Below are 16126 nucleotides of genomic sequence, written 5' to 3'. Positions count from 1 at the left end.
TCTAGTTACATCAGCAACTGTAAAATCTCCACGTGGATGATATACCTTTGCAAAATTATTACTCGGCAGCTCAACTATTTATTATTATTATTATTATCATCATCATCAACATTTAATCTCCATGGAGTCAGAGACTCATCATGGGAGGTACTCACTATTTCATGCAATGCTCATCCAACCACGTCTTAAATTGATTCAATGTATCCACAACACACTTAGGCAATGCATTCCACTCACCATCCACCCTCCATGCAAAGAACCTGCGTCTCACTCCTTTGCTCACATCCTCCTTATACAGTTTCCAGCAATGGCCTCTTGTCCTACTCCCCTCTCCCATTCTATGAAAAATCTCTTCCATGTCTACCTGATAACAACCCCTGACCAGCTTATATGTCTCAATCATATCCCCCCCCCTTCCTCCTATTCACGAGGCTCTGCGACTTACATTCTCTCAATCTGTCCTCGTACTCCAAATTCCAGAGACCACTGACTACCTTTGTGAATCTTCTCTGTACCCTTTCCAACTCCTCGTCACCATGAAAACCTGGCGACCAAATCTGTGCACATTAATCCATATGAGGCCTGATCAGTGCCTTATACGATGGAATCATAACTTTTCTATTTCTGCATGTCAGGGTTCTCTTCATCATTGCCATTATTCGATGTGATGTCTTCACAACTTGTGCAATGTGGTCCCTGAATTTCAGGTCCTTGTCCACCATCACTCCTAGATCTCTCATCTCCTCTTCTTCTGTTAAAGTTTCCCCACCAAGTGTGTACATTGCATCCCATCGTTGCTTACCAAATCTCAAAACCTTACACTTAGCGACATTGAACTGATAGGTCCATTTACCTGCCCATTCATGCAATCTATTCAAGTCCTCTTGTAAGGGATTAACATCAGCCTGACTATGCATTGCTCTCCCCAGTTTTGCATCATTCACAAACAGCTGGATATCACTAGTTAAACCTGACCCAATATCATTAACATACAAATTGAACAACAATGACCCCAAAACTGACCCAATATCATTAACATACAAATTGAACAACAATGACCCCAAAACTGACCCCTGCAGCACACCACTGGTGACTTTTCTCTTTCGAGATACTGCATCCCCATATACAACTTTCTGATACCTATCTGACAACCAGTCACTGATCCAACACAGGTTTGTTATCCAATCCCATCTGTTTTTTGATAAACTGTCACATGACAAGAGTTTGTCATGTGGCAGTCTATCAAAAGCCTTTGCAAAATCCAAGTAGACCACTGTATATGCATCTCCTCTGTCCAAGGTATTTGTCACCTTGTTATACCTTACTTCTTTTTCCAGATTTCATGCTTGAGCTTCTCATTCATCCATTTTACACCTACCTTATTAAGCCTTTTGGCCTTTGGGATATATTCGTACATTGATGCTGTTATATATTTCTTTGTAAGTTCCCATGCAGCATTTATTTCCTTACCACTGAACTCCTAGTTTCATGTTATAGCTCGAAGTTGTCTCCTAAGCTTGTCATAAGTAAGTTAGTGAAACATGATCTCCCCTTAACAAACCCATGCTGATAACCACAGAGAATACTCCTGTTATCAACCCATTTCAGTATCCTACTTCTCACCAATCTCTCCATGACCTTCACCACAATTACAGATATACAGCCTGGCCTATAATTTGAAGCTACAGCCTTATCACCGCCTTTATGCACTGGAACAATTTTACCCTCCTTCTACTCCCTTGGAACCTGTGCTGTTGCAAAACTCTTATTAAACAGGCATGCCAATGCTACTGCCAGTTCCCTGGAACATTCCCTTAAGATGCGTGGTATATCATCAAATCCTATCGCCTTATTAACATCAAGGTTATTTCCTCAAATACCTCCTGCTCACTCACAGTTAAGCTATCCTCCTATGTCCTCTACACTTCCTCATGATTCCTCAAGTTCCTCATGATTCCACCCTGATCATGAAACACACTTATAAATTGATCACTGTATACCTCAACAGTGTCTTCTGCAGCAGTTACCATTCTACCACTTTTGTCCCTTAACTTCATCTTTCCATGATCATTCTTCCTTCTGCTTGCCACATATCTAAAAAAAAACTCTCTAGGGTTTTTCTTAGCCTGATTTGCCAATTTCTGCTCATACTCTACTTTTGTTTTCCTTACTAACTGAGTCACTCTCCTGGCTTGTTCTTTATATTCTTCATGTGACTGATTACCATTATTCATCTTGTACTTCCTCCAAAGTACTTCTTTTTCCAGATTTCATGCTTGAACTTCTCATTCATCCACTTTACACCTACCTTATTCAGCCTTTTGGCCTTTGGGATACATTCGTACATTGATGCTGTTATATATTTCTTTGTAAGTTCCCATACAGCATTTATTTCCTTACCACTGAACTCCTAGTTTCATGTTATAGCTCGAAGTTGTCTCCTAAGCTTGTCATAATCACCAGCCTTATAATTCCAGATATATCCTTTCCTTGCAAAAGCCTGCATATGACTAGCCACAACAGGTGAATACTTCATGATCACTTTCACCAACTGGAGGAAAATATGAAACTCCTCTAACATTTACATCCTCTGATGAAATGATCAGATCTAGAACTCTTGATCCTCGCGTGCTTTCCTTTACATGCTGCCTGAGATAGTTATCTCTCAAGAACTCGAGAAATTCACTTTCCTTATTCCCAAATGCTATCTCTTCATTCCAATCTATACCGCCATAATTAAAATTACCCATAATAATTACCCTTCATTTGTTCACTAACCCAAGTTGTTTATACATTTCTTCATCACCACCTTCCACATTCCCAGGCCTATAGCAACATCCAACTAAATATGTCTTCCTCTCGACCTCCACATTACACCACACTGCCTCATAACCATTGCCACTATTTCCCCCTTTCATGTCCCCCTTTCATTTCTTTTGCCTCTATTGCCGTCTCACCATGTGCAATGTTTAGAGTCATCCTACCACAGTCATATTTTCTCTTACTGGCTACATAATGAAAAACACTTGGGTTTTCTTTATTCTCTTCTCACTGTTTTTTTTTTTTTTTTTTTTTTTTGTAGCCCTTGCTTTATATTTCTGCTCATCCACTTAATCCCCACTTGGTTTAACCTCCTGACCTTGGATGTATTTCTCAAACAATATCTAACCACTTCCCCATGCACTACTGACATTTTTTCTTCAGCAATGCTCCAAGATGATGCCTAAGTCTGTCATAATTACCAGCTTTATTCAACATAAACCCTTTCTTGGCTGAGATTCCACACTTGTTTTGCAACTTTCCAAAACAAGACTGCATGGTCACTCTTTTTCTGCTCCTTTCTCCCTCCACTTTGTGAAAAATTTCTTCTGTGTTAATTTGGTACAAACACATCCTTCACCATCTTATAGATCTCCATCACATTACCTCTTTTTTGCAATTCACCAGACATTACAGGTGGAATTCTCTTCATGCTCATTATTCCAGAACTGACACTGTTATGGTCAGTTTTTAAAGAGTGTTGTTGAAGCATGCGCATAAATCTATAATTCCTATAGCATGTGTGAATATGTCTTTAAAATCAATCATTGATGGACTGTTATAATTTATAAATTGCCATTTTTCATAAGTTTTATGATAAATTATCTACATGTAAACACAAGAAGTAATATTTATTAAATATACTCAAATATTTTAATTTGAAACTAACAAACTATCATCAGTGGCCTGAACAATGTTTTTTTTACAAGGTTGAATGCAAACAATTGAATTATTCAAAATAGTACAATATACGTGATGTTAAATCACTAATAGCATTATGCTTCACTGAAGAAAAGGTTAATCATAAAAGTGATTATAAAATATTATATAATTTATATTATCATCAAAAAAAAAAAAATTTATTTATAATATCATACTAAACAGATCATTAAATAGATGTAGGATCCAGTGGTGACCTTAGGATCCATCTTTGTAAATATCACTATTGGCCTTAATTATTTAAAAATAAAAAATAAAATAAAAAACATTAATGTGTTATTTGGATCAAACTTTCCCATATTTTTGACAAGGATAGGCAGTCATTCCAATTCAAATTAGATGTAGGGCAGCGAAGTAAGTTTTATGATAATACAGATATAGAGTAATAGGACAAGTGTTATAATGTTGGATATATTACTAAGAAAGAGTTCTGAAGCTTTTCATTTAAATATTTCAATCAAATTCCAGTCTTCTTTCATAAAAAATATATTCATTTTCTTTGGCTCTTTTTTGTTAATGAATAAAAAAAAATTATCATCAGAAAAGAAAAGAGATAAAAATATAACAAAGGAATGACCACCTATATAACAAATTATTGTTACTTATTTTAAATTAGAAGATAAGTGTTAACTTATAATTTTTGTAAGCTTAGTTTTGAATGCTTGTTTGTATTTTAAATATTGAATTTTAAAAATACCCAAAAAAAAAAAAAAATTCAAACAGTTGTTTTATTTCAATGTTCACACAAATAGTTTTTAAACTGGTCGATTAGGAAATCATAAATACAATTTAATTGCAGGGATAGTGATGCTGATATCTTTTGGAATTGGTGGTCTCTTACAGAGAAGCTTTTTCTTAATTGATGAGTGGCCCTTAAAGCATGAGCTACATAACAATGATGTATTTAATCTCTTGAGATTTGTGTATAATAACATCCAAATATTTGGTGCGTCACTTCTCATTGGTGTAATCTGGATGTTTGTAAGTGTCTGTTATCATTCTGATTTTTAAAATTTTTTATTAGTAAAAAAGTTGCAGGCTTAATATTTGTTTGCGTGATGTATACACTGGAAGAATGGTGCAGATCTTAATATCTATTCTTTTGGTTTCGATCATAATTTTTTAAACCAGATTCCTATTATGGCTGGCATAAAAAACACTTACAGGGTTTTCTTGATTTTTCTTTTAGTTATGACAAAGCCCGAAAGAGAAACTACTGAAGAGAATAAAAAGTCATGGTGGTATAGAATTTTATTTTATTTCCTCCAACTGCCAAATTTTACTTTATCTGTTTCAACAATGTTATAAAACAAAACCAATAATGATTTTATATTAAAATAATTATTGGTTTTGTATATTGATTTATAATAAATTGGTATATTAACCAATTTATGCACACTTCCTTACAAAATGAAGAGCAAAACTGTCCAAACCAGTTTTAAGTGATAGATCTGAGAGCTGGTTAGAAGCAAAACAGTTGATCAGAGACCACGGATATGAGAATATGAGAAAACTTAGGAGTGACCAGATGGTGTCAGTGGCAGAATCATAGTACAAATGAAAATATGGAAGGAATTTTATATGGATAGCATTCAGGAATGTGTGGGAAGAGCTAATCTTACATGTTATTGTCACTTAACCAAGAAGGGAAAGGAAGGTTCGCAAAACAGGTGTTGGATATCAGGAAGACCAAGACGATAACCGAGATCTACATGGATTAATCCAGATAGAAGTGCCATTGATAATAACGAAAATATAAGATCTGACAATATTGGAGTCCTGACAGATAAGAGACTAAATTTGGAAGAAAATTTTCATTAGCCACTGAACCAGCTTCAACGTGTTTACATGTCAGTAATAACATTGATACAAGGTTATATTTTTGATATGTTTTATCTGTTTGGGTGGTTAATTAGTTAATAATAATATAAAATTTTTGTGTAATATTATCATATTATTCTCATGTTTTTTCAAATTGCAGGTCATGATTTGTTAGGGCCATGAAATAAATTTATAGGGTTGTGACCAACATGATTTTAAGATAAAATAGAATAGAAAATATCAGAGTGTATCTCATAAGCTTTAACACATTCATAACAAGCATTATATCTCATAAGCTTTAACACATTCATAACAAGCATTACATCCTGCATTTCTCTTCAGGAGGGAACTTGCTTGATAGTATATTACGTTCCTTCTGCATAGAATGGGTGCACATATTTACAAGATTTTAAATATATATGACATGTTAGTTTGAATGTTTTTAATTAATAGTGTCTTAATGATAAATGTATATTGTCTGTGGGGAGTTATTTATGTAGACCTGACTCTGCATGATGATGCAGAGTTGAATTGTTTTCATTCCAGATGTCATCAGTAGACCTATGGTACATACACTTTGATTATGTCCCTACTGTATAGTACAGACACAATTAGAACTACTTGTTTTTCATACATTTGCACTATGGTATCTGTTGAGAAGAAAATATTTCTCACTATACAGAGACATTTTCATTCATCTTCTGAAAAAATAGGCATAGTGAGGAAAAACTATTTTTATTCCTATGAATAAAAATGAATGCTTCTATGTATTGTGGCAAGCTGAGGTATTAAATAAAATATTTCCTAATACATTGCACCCTTTGATTGGAAAAGGCCTGAGTTTGATTTTTGTCATGGTAAGAGGAATCTTTATGACCTTTTCAGTTGAAGGCGAGTTACCCAATATCATACAGAGGTGGCATAGTTTTTTTCCTCTCGGAAACTCAGGTTTATCATCCCATACAGGCAAATTGGCCATCAGAACTCGCAATTTACAGACAGAATATTATACTGTTGTTATTGTTGGTGGTGGTGGACTGTTGATGGTAGTTGTGTGTAGTATGAGAATTAACCCTCAACCCATGTCACTGCTTTTGATCAACGTAAACCAAGTCGGTGTGACTTTTTGTCTGGGGCTTATTAAATGATGTTTTTATTGAATAATTAAGCTGGTGTTCACAGAGCACATTGTTAATACATTCCAAAACATGGTACAATCAATAACAATAGCAAAAAAATTATTTAAATAATTGTTTAAACAAATAAGCATTGGAAAAGCATGAAAAAGACTGAAAAATTTTTAAAATTCATATCTCTACTTGTAATAAACCAAAACCCTTGTTTTTTTTTTTAGATTTGTAGGTAAATGTATGTACATTAACGCAAAATTAATGACAAAATCGTATCTTTAAATTACAATAATTATTTTTGTAATTGAAAGTTGCTAATTTTACAGCAATCACAAAAAGGTAAAAAAATGGTATAAATGCATGACTTTTTTTTATTTACATGATTTATTTAATAATATTCATCCAAAATGTATTGTTTATGTTACTCGCAACAGATCGAATGTTTTGATTAGTATACAAAACAATAATGTTCAAAATATCATCCGTTATAAGCAAGCTCCATGCGTCTAATGGACAGCGAATATTTAACACATCTCCTGATGGAGACGGAAAATGCATTCGGATATCCGATGATTGATGACCATGTGTTTCCGGAGCATTTGTAGACTACTTGTGACCATTTCTACCTTGAATATAAGGTCTTTGTCCCACAGTTGGAGTAACTGGCCTCTTGAAGTTCTCTTCGTCTTCTTCATCAGTGGAAAAAGTATCGCCTTCTTCTGTTTCTAAGTGTTCATCTTCTTCTACTTTATCTTCTTCTTCGGATGCCTCCCTCTCGAAATAATGGGCTCACGCTCGCGGAGAGAATAAACAATCTCATTTGAATTGCGAAGAGCCATTTTTAGAGTTAAAAATTTTGAAAAATTAGCATTTTTCAAAAACTTTTTTTTTTTTTTTTTTTGCTAAAACTGTTGTAAAAAAATTTTTAACACATATCCCACTTTTAGTAATTTTTGCACAAAAATATCACCAGACAGTAAAAAAATGAAAAAGAGCACAAACTCAATATTTCATTTGACACCCGTTGCTCATGTCAGTGTGGCTTTTTTATCTTTCAGCAACTTCGAGGCCTCTTTACACCTGAAAGGACAAACTGAAACTAACGGACTACCAGCCTACATTGTAGTGCTTGGCCTAATGTTTTTTTACCACTATCACAGATGGTGCTACCCCTGTCCCATCCTAAAAGATATTACAACCAATAATTTTTGGCTGGACATAAAAGTCCCACCAACATGGGCTGAGGGTTAAGAACTGTACGCCCACAGAATCGAGACCCTTTGACACTTCTGCATATGTCAGAAGAAGGAAAATCCATTCTGATATTAGTGTAATCAATGCATTTCAGGGATGAGTGTTTATTATTATATGTTGGAAAATTAGCTTTTCTTTTATGAAAATTCTAGTTCTTAAAGTGGTAACTATTTTGCTTGTACAACAGTTGGAAAATTTATGCATAAAGCACATGATTTTGCATGTTGGTGACTGATCAATTCGTACATCCTTTATTTCTTTCTCCCATTCAGCATGAATTGACTATTCTTGGCACATTGCTAGGCTTGGTTCTATGAAGTGTGGGCACACAATAACAAGAAAGACAATGAGATGTGTGTGGCAGAGTGGAGTAGAATTCCCTCCTGTGATGAGTCTTTGGACTCCCTGGAGGTGTCATGTAATAATAATGATATAGTTCTCCCACAGTTTGTAGATCTCTGCTTGACGTCTTGCCAAGAATAGTCGATTCATGCTGGAGGGGAGAAAGAAATGAAGGACGTATGAATTGGTCGCCAACACACGAAATCACGTGCTTTATAGGTAAAATTTTCCAACTGTTATACAAGCAACATAATTAACTACAATGGTCATAAAAGAGAAGTTAATTTTCCAATGTGTAATAATAAACAACTCATCCCACAATATGGACTAATTACCCTATTATTGCAATGGATTTTCCTCCTGTTGACATGCGCAGAAGTGTTGAAGGGTCTCGAATGTGTGGATGTACTATAATAATGATTTCTGAAGGTGACAATGTACTTGGTGCTTGCTTCACCTTTTCTGTGAGCGCTTGAGGCTGTAAAACTCCACCACCTTTGCTGTTGGTGGAGTTTTATAGCATTGTTCCCTTCAGAGTATATATATATATATATATATATATATGTTTGGCCTCTCTCTCTCTCACACACACACACACACACACACACACACACACACACACACACACACACACACACACACACACACACACAGAGGGTGGCCATAATTAAAGAGAAGGTGTTCAGAGTCCTGTAGTGAAAAATGCATTCGATGAAATTCAACCAAACTTGGTGTAAGTACACTTGGGAACAAGGGGTTTTGATTTACAGGAAAAAAAAAAAGGTACAAAATTCTGCCACCAGTATACAATTGATGCTAGAATCAGTGATATTTGCATAATCTCACTGTTTCTACTGATGAGTTGGTGGATATAAGGAAGGCTGAAATGGATTTGCGTCATTCCGCTAAGACTAAAGTGCTATGGATCTCATTTTACTGGAATATGCATTGCTAATCAAGCTTTACTATCACCCATGCGGTAACACTAATGCCACACTTTGAGAATTCTAACATTTGATGGATAAAAGGTTCAGTGACAAATCTTAGAAAAATGATTTTACAATTTGAAAATAGCCGATCTTTAGCAGTGAGACCAGGATGAGAATGCAAATGGATTATTCCTAAATGACTTGATGAAGGTGCAACTGCTGTTATGGAACACAGAATGAATAAAGCACAAGAGTCCAGTAGTACTCAGGCAATATCAAGGCAACTGAACATGCCATACTCAACTGTGTGGAAAATTCTGCATCAGATGCTAAGGTTTTCCTCTTACAAGATCTCCCGTACTCAAACTTTGCTACATAGTGATGCAGAAACTTGATTGCAGTTTGCCCTGACATTCTTAGCTCAAATGGAGATGGATGATGCATGGCCGTGGAAATCTTGTGGAGTGACGATACACATTTTTATGCGAATGGTATACTAACTCACATAATTGTCGCGTTTGGACTGCTAATAATCCTCATGTTCCATCAGACCCCTTTACACTAACCAAAAGTCACAGTGTGGTGTGGTTTCACTGCATCGTTTATTATCAGTCCGCACTTTTTCGAAGAACTTCGCCTGACAGGACCATTGACTTGTTCCGTCTCTGCTATTAGGTATCAAGAGCTGCTGTGCAACTTTGTTCTGCAACTACAGCAATGAAGATGCCTTGACTCTACAATATTAATTCAGGATGGAGTACCACCTCACATTGGATTGCTGGTACAGCAAATGTTACAAAAACACTTCACAGAACACAGAGTGATTAGTCGTGTATTTCCCACAGCATGGCCACCTGATCTTAACCCCTGTGACTTTTGGCTGTGGGGGCCATCTGAAATGTGTAGTGTATGAAGGACATGTTCCTGATTAAGAAACCTTGAAAGACAGAATAATGCACCGTGTGAGAGACAATACAGTGCAGATTTGTTGCTTTCTACTGTAGAAAATGTTGAACCACATCTGTAAGTTATATGAACACAAAAATTAATTTGTTGCTTTTCTTCTACCCATTACTGCTTAATTAATCCCACGCCACATGCCTATAGCACCAAATGCCCCTGGTGTCTATTTTTGTATTATTTTTTATCTTCTGTAAATTAAAACCCCATATTCCAGAATGTATTTACACCAAGTTTGGGTGAATTTCATCCAATACATTTTTTCCTGCAGGGCTCTTGAACACCTCCTCTTTAATTATGATCACCCTGTATATATAGTGTGCATGTGTACATGTATTGGGTTAAGATATAAAATGTATTTTTTATTGTGGGTTGTGGTCAGAAATGTGTGAAAATACTACCCTACATCCCCAGAAGATACATATAAGGAATGTGATGCTGCTGATGATTATGATGCTTGTTATTTAATTAGCATTACTTTGTGATTTTCAGTTTTTGAATTCTGTAAAATTTTCTGTCAAATTATATGACAATTACAGATGGTAGAACTTATCTTCATGACTCCTGATTTTCATACAAGAAAATAGTGATATCAAGTTATTGGGTTGTTTTTGTTGCTTTTGCTTTTCTTGAGGTAGAAGACAATTTTTAGACATTTTTGTGAAATGTGCACTGTAATCATGCAGTGTTTGAATTAAATTTTTGCTAATGTTAGTACTGTTATGAATTAAATAATGGTTAGTATATGTAAAAAGTACAGAATTTATTAACTCCTTTTCCTTCTTGTTATAATGCCATTTCCCTGAAGAAAAGATTGGTTGTTGCATAAACTCTTGACTTGGATCAGGGGATGGTTGACAAACAGATATTAAAAAGTAGCATACAGTGGGTGGGAATGTGTTAGATTTAAGGTGACCAGTGTCTCAGGGTTAAGTCCTTTGGCCATTGCTGTTCAATCTATACATTAATGACATTGGGGGAGGATCTAACAGGAGATGTGCAATTGTTTAGGAATGATGCGAATATAGGCAGGGCAATCAGGGATGCTATTGATATAAAGCACTTACAAAATGATTTGAATAGACTGGAAATTTGGGCAAATGAAAATGGCTGACAGTTTAATATTAGTCTGTGTAAAGTTATGCACTTTGGCTTGATGAGATTTCCAGCAACATATTATATTAGTGGGGTTATGATACAAGAAACTGATGAGGCAAGGGATCTTGGTATAATGGTAGATAGGAATTTGTAGTTCAAAGCTCACATACAAAAGTTGCAAATACAACTCAGAAGAGAATTGCGATGTTGAAGCGAACCTTGACATGTAGAGATAAGGAAGTCATTTTGTCTCCTTATAAGGCCTTGATAAGATGATACCTGGATTATTGTGTGCAGATTTGGTCTCCCAAGGGGATAAAGAAGCTGCGGAAAGGGTGCAAAGAAGCGTTACAAAGATTATATCAGGATTATAAGATTTAGATTATGAGGACAGATTGCAAGTATGTGGATTACACACTCTGGTAAGCAGGAGAAAGAAGGGTGATATGATAGAGGTTTATAAACTTTTGAATGGATGTTATCGTGTCTGATGAAATTTTTTGTTATATGGAAAGTGGGGGAGAGAACACAGGGGGGACATCCATGGAAGTTTCTTCACAGTCAAGAAAGGGGTAAGAGCTAGGTTTTTCTCTCACAGAGCAGTGAGTGAAATAGTTTGCCTTTAGGGGTAGTGAGTGCATCTAGTGCAGAAGAATTTAAGAGAAGGTATAACAGCTGGTTTGGGTGATTTATAGTCTTTCCCTCAATGAGTCTTTGCCTCCCTGGAGGTCTCAGATGATGATAATAATAATAATTATCTGCAGACACAGCTCTTTCTCCTTTCTGGTCATTATAACCATATCTAGTGTTGTTCATCACTACAATGAACAACAATAGATATAAGGCACTTCCTTGTTACTCTCCATTTTTAAAAGTAATAGAATGGTCACACTCTCTTTGAGACCATCCCACCAACATTATCACTTCTTACTTTAGCTACTATACTACACCCCCCCCCTCTCTCTCTCTCTCTTCAATCTGACCAATCTCGTTTCCCTGATCTTGATTCCAATTGCCATTCATATCTACCTCATCCCTTTCTGCATTCCATTAATTTGTCTTGTTGTAATCACATTTTCAACCTTATATCCTTCTTCCATAACCTGCTTCATGATCTCTCCCCAGGGCCAGCTTAACATGGTAAGCAGGCGATGCATTGCATTGGAATGCTTTCTTGAAGGAGCACTGAAGTGAGTAGAAAAAATAAAATAAAATCGCACTTTAATATTACTGTTTATTAAATGTGGATATGCACTAAATATATTGTAATGAATACTACTTTTAATAACATTTAATAGAAACTGCAAGTTGTTTTTTACTACTATGTATAGATCTGGCAGAAGCACCAGACAAGCCGTGGTGGTGGAGTACTGCTTATGATAAGCGATGACTTATCATAAGTGGAGGTGGGCAAGACAGAATATTTAGTAGGATGTTGCTACAAACCAAGGAGTACAAAGGATGGGGGGGGGGTCAGGAGATGTTTAGGCAGTTGAGCTTGGCAAGTGCAAGAAGAATGGTTGTTATGGGAGATTTTAACTTCAGCAGTATAACCTGGAAAGAGGAAAATGCATGTAGTAATAAGGGAGTGGAATTTCTAGAATTCTTGAGGGACAAATGTCTTAGGCAACATGTAATAGAGGGAACAAGAGGTTCAAGAGTTTTGGATTTGGTCATAGCATCAGAAGAGTTGATAATAACTGAGATGACATCTCTCCCACCAGTTGGAGAGAGTTACCATGTGGTTTTGTCTTGGAAGATAAATAGACATGCAGGAATATCAAAGAAAAGGGAACATATGTGGAATTATAAGGCAGGTGATTATAATAGTCTTAGATATCAACTTAGGGCAGTTCCATGGAGGGTGGAATTTGAAGGCCAGGATATTATTAGTGCAGTGCTTTGGAAATCATGAAGGAATATTTGTTAACAGCAGTAGTAAGCTGTATTCCATGAATGAAGAAGCAGGCACAATTTGGTGTAAAGTGAATGACAAACAATATCAAACAGGAACTGCAGTTGAAAAATAGATTATGGAAGAGATATAAGGAGAGGGGTGTAGAACAGATGCACGAAGAATATAAGACGCAGGCCAGGAGAGTAACTAGTATGGTGAGGAAGGCAAAACTAGAATATGAGAAGAGATTGGTACTATGATTCAAAGAAAATCCTAGGGAATTTTTTAGCTATGTGACCAGTAGGAGGAGAAATGATTGTGAAAAATGACATTGCGAGATAAAAATGGGAATAGAGTGACTGATGCAGAGAATATAGTTGAGTTGTTCAATTAGTACTTTATTGGAGTATTTCATCCTGGAGAAGAAGGTTTTAATACTAGAAGAATAGAGCAGATTCAGGATTTAGAGGTGCAAGAGGGGAGTGTGTTCCAAATACTTAGTACCCTGGATGTCAGTAAAGCTGTGGGACTGGATGGCATTTCACCAGGGTTTTGAGAGAATGTGCCAAAGAACTGACAGCTCCGTTGACCTGGCTCTTCAATAAAAGTCTGGCTGCGGGAAAAGGTACCCAAGGAATGGAAGGAAGGTAAGATGTTGCATGAGGGCAGTAGCAGACTGGAAGTGTCTAATTATAGGCCAGTTTGTGTGTCATCAGTAGTTGTTAAGGTCTTGGAGAAATTAGTGAGGGACTATATTACAGCATTGAGGCAGATGAGGGGTAATGATATCTGTGAAAATCAACATGGATTTGTTAAGGGGCATTCTTGCTTTAGTAATATGATTGCTTTTTATAATAAGGTGACAAGAGTAGTTGATGAGGGAAAGGCATATACTGCCTTTTTTTTTTTTTTTTTGTGGATTTTGCAAAGGCATTTGACATGATAAGCTGATATTTAAGTTGCAGCACATAGGTTTAAATGTTGAGTTAGTCAAATAGATTCAGGATTGGCTGTCTGATAGTTATCAGAGCAGTATCAAGGAGGCAGAAGGTTACAAGTGGGGTTCCACAGGGCTCAGTACTTGGGAACTGTATCATTCAATCTTTATATTAATCATATTGTCAATGGATTGCAAAGGGATATTCAATTGTTTGCAGTTGATGTGAAGCTGGGAAGGGTTATCAGTAATAGTGCAGATGTGGCAGCCCTGCAAGAGGATTTGAATAAACTAGACAGATGGGCAAATAAATGGGAGTGTCGGTTTAATGCAGCAAAATGTAAAGTCTCTTGAAGTTTAGGATCCATCGATGGGAGACTGCATACTCGATTGGAGGAGCTGTACTGGAGGAAGTAGGAGAGACGAGATCTGGGGGGGGGGGTGATTGATAGAAAACTGGAATTCAGGGAGCATATTGCAAAGGTGGTGAAGATAATGCAGAGGATTGCTGCAATACTGAGAAAGACACTGACCTGCAGAGATAAAAGAGTTATCGTTCCATTGTATAAGATGACCCTGATCAGACCACACTTAGAATATTGTTCTCAAATTTGGTCCCAATTTATCCCCTTCAAATTTGGATTTGAAGGGATAAAATTAACTGTGGAAAGGGTACACAGGCAGATAACAAAGATGGTTTCAGGACTGTACAATGTTAGTTATGAGGATTGGCTGAGAGAATGTGGACTTCAGAGTTTGGTGGATAGAAGCAGGAGAGGTGATATGATCGAGACTTTTAAACTGTTGAGTGGCAGTTACAGGGTAGACATTGGAGAGTTCTTTCGCTTGGTGGAACAGCAGGAAGGAGCGATGACAAGGGGCCATCCCTGGAAGTTACAAAAGGAAGCTGTGAGCAAGAGAGTAAGGAGTGGTTTCTTTGCATGGAGGGTGGTTGAACCATGGAATGCATTGCCTGAGAGAGAGTGGTGAGAGCAAGAACGGTCAGTGAGTTCAGGGAGTGGTATGATAGACTTTGTGTTTCCTAAGAAGGACCTCCCACGATGAGTCTTGACTCCATGGAGGCTTGAATAATAATAATAATAATGCGTTGCATAAGCGTTCAGCTTTTATTGGGAGGAGAGGGGCACCTATTCATCCTGCTGATTTTTGAAATAATTTATTTTCAAAAACCATTAAAAAGACAATTGTTGCAAATGTAAATCACTTTGGGAGCATGCTCATACATTTTTGTGTAAAATTGTAGTAAAAGTTATACTTTTACTATACTTTGCCAACTAGCTGTAAATTCCTTTCCCAAATATGTGGCGATTTCTTCTTTGTACTAAAAGAAAATGCCAGATAATGATGATGATGATAATAATAATAATAAGTTGAAAATATGCCGTATTTTCTTTTTCATTGATTGGAGATTTCAGAATGAAGGTGTGATTTATAATGTACTTTCTTTGGGTGTTTTTTTGAAATAAAAACGTGCACGTGATTATTTTCTTGCTAGTTTTGTCAACTGAACGTTGAAAATAATGAGAATGACGACCTGTAGCAGGTTTGTAATGTTTATGACCTTGATTCTCTGATACACTAATATATTGACTTAGAAGAGTGAATCTGTGTTACTTGGAGCTTCCTCCATTAGGAAATTCTCATTTTGGTTGTTTCCAAGATATATATGCATGTGTGTGTGTGTGTGCTCTATATATATATATATATATATATATATATATATATATATATATATATATATATATATATATATTCAGTTTGGAAAATGTGTTACAGAAAATATTGTGGAAATTATTTTCTTGCTAATTTCCACGCTTGTTTTAAACAATTGTTTTGAAATATTCTGAAAAAAAAATGCTATTAAACAAAATTTGTTGCAATAAATAAGGTTTGAACATTACTTCTTATTTTACTTTGCACTACTATGATGTATGGAAATATGCGTATCAAGGATTTAGGCCTAACATGGCCTGTTCTG

General features: G+C 36.1%; 1 protein-coding gene across 3 annotated transcripts in view; it reads left to right on the top strand.

The window, feature by feature from the left end:
* Sting (transmembrane protein sting) overlaps positions 1-16126 on the top strand; it is a 200996-nt gene that overhangs the window by 57119 nt on the left and 127751 nt on the right. For all 3 annotated transcript variants that reach the window (XM_090412036.1, XM_090412034.1, XM_090412033.1), the window contains exon 3: positions 4559-4740. In XM_090412036.1, coding sequence (XP_090268162.1) covers positions 4559-4740 — 182 coding nt within the window. The remainder of the gene's footprint in view (positions 1-4558; positions 4741-16126) is intronic.

Source organism: Typopeltis vanoorti, chromosome 22, assembly GCF_054136105.1.
Source record: "Typopeltis vanoorti isolate ZY-2024b chromosome 22, IOZ_Tvanoo_1.0, whole genome shotgun sequence".
NCBI lineage: Eukaryota > Metazoa > Arthropoda > Arachnida > Uropygi > Thelyphonidae > Typopeltis > Typopeltis vanoorti.
This window is presented reverse-complemented; position numbering and strand designations above follow the sequence as displayed.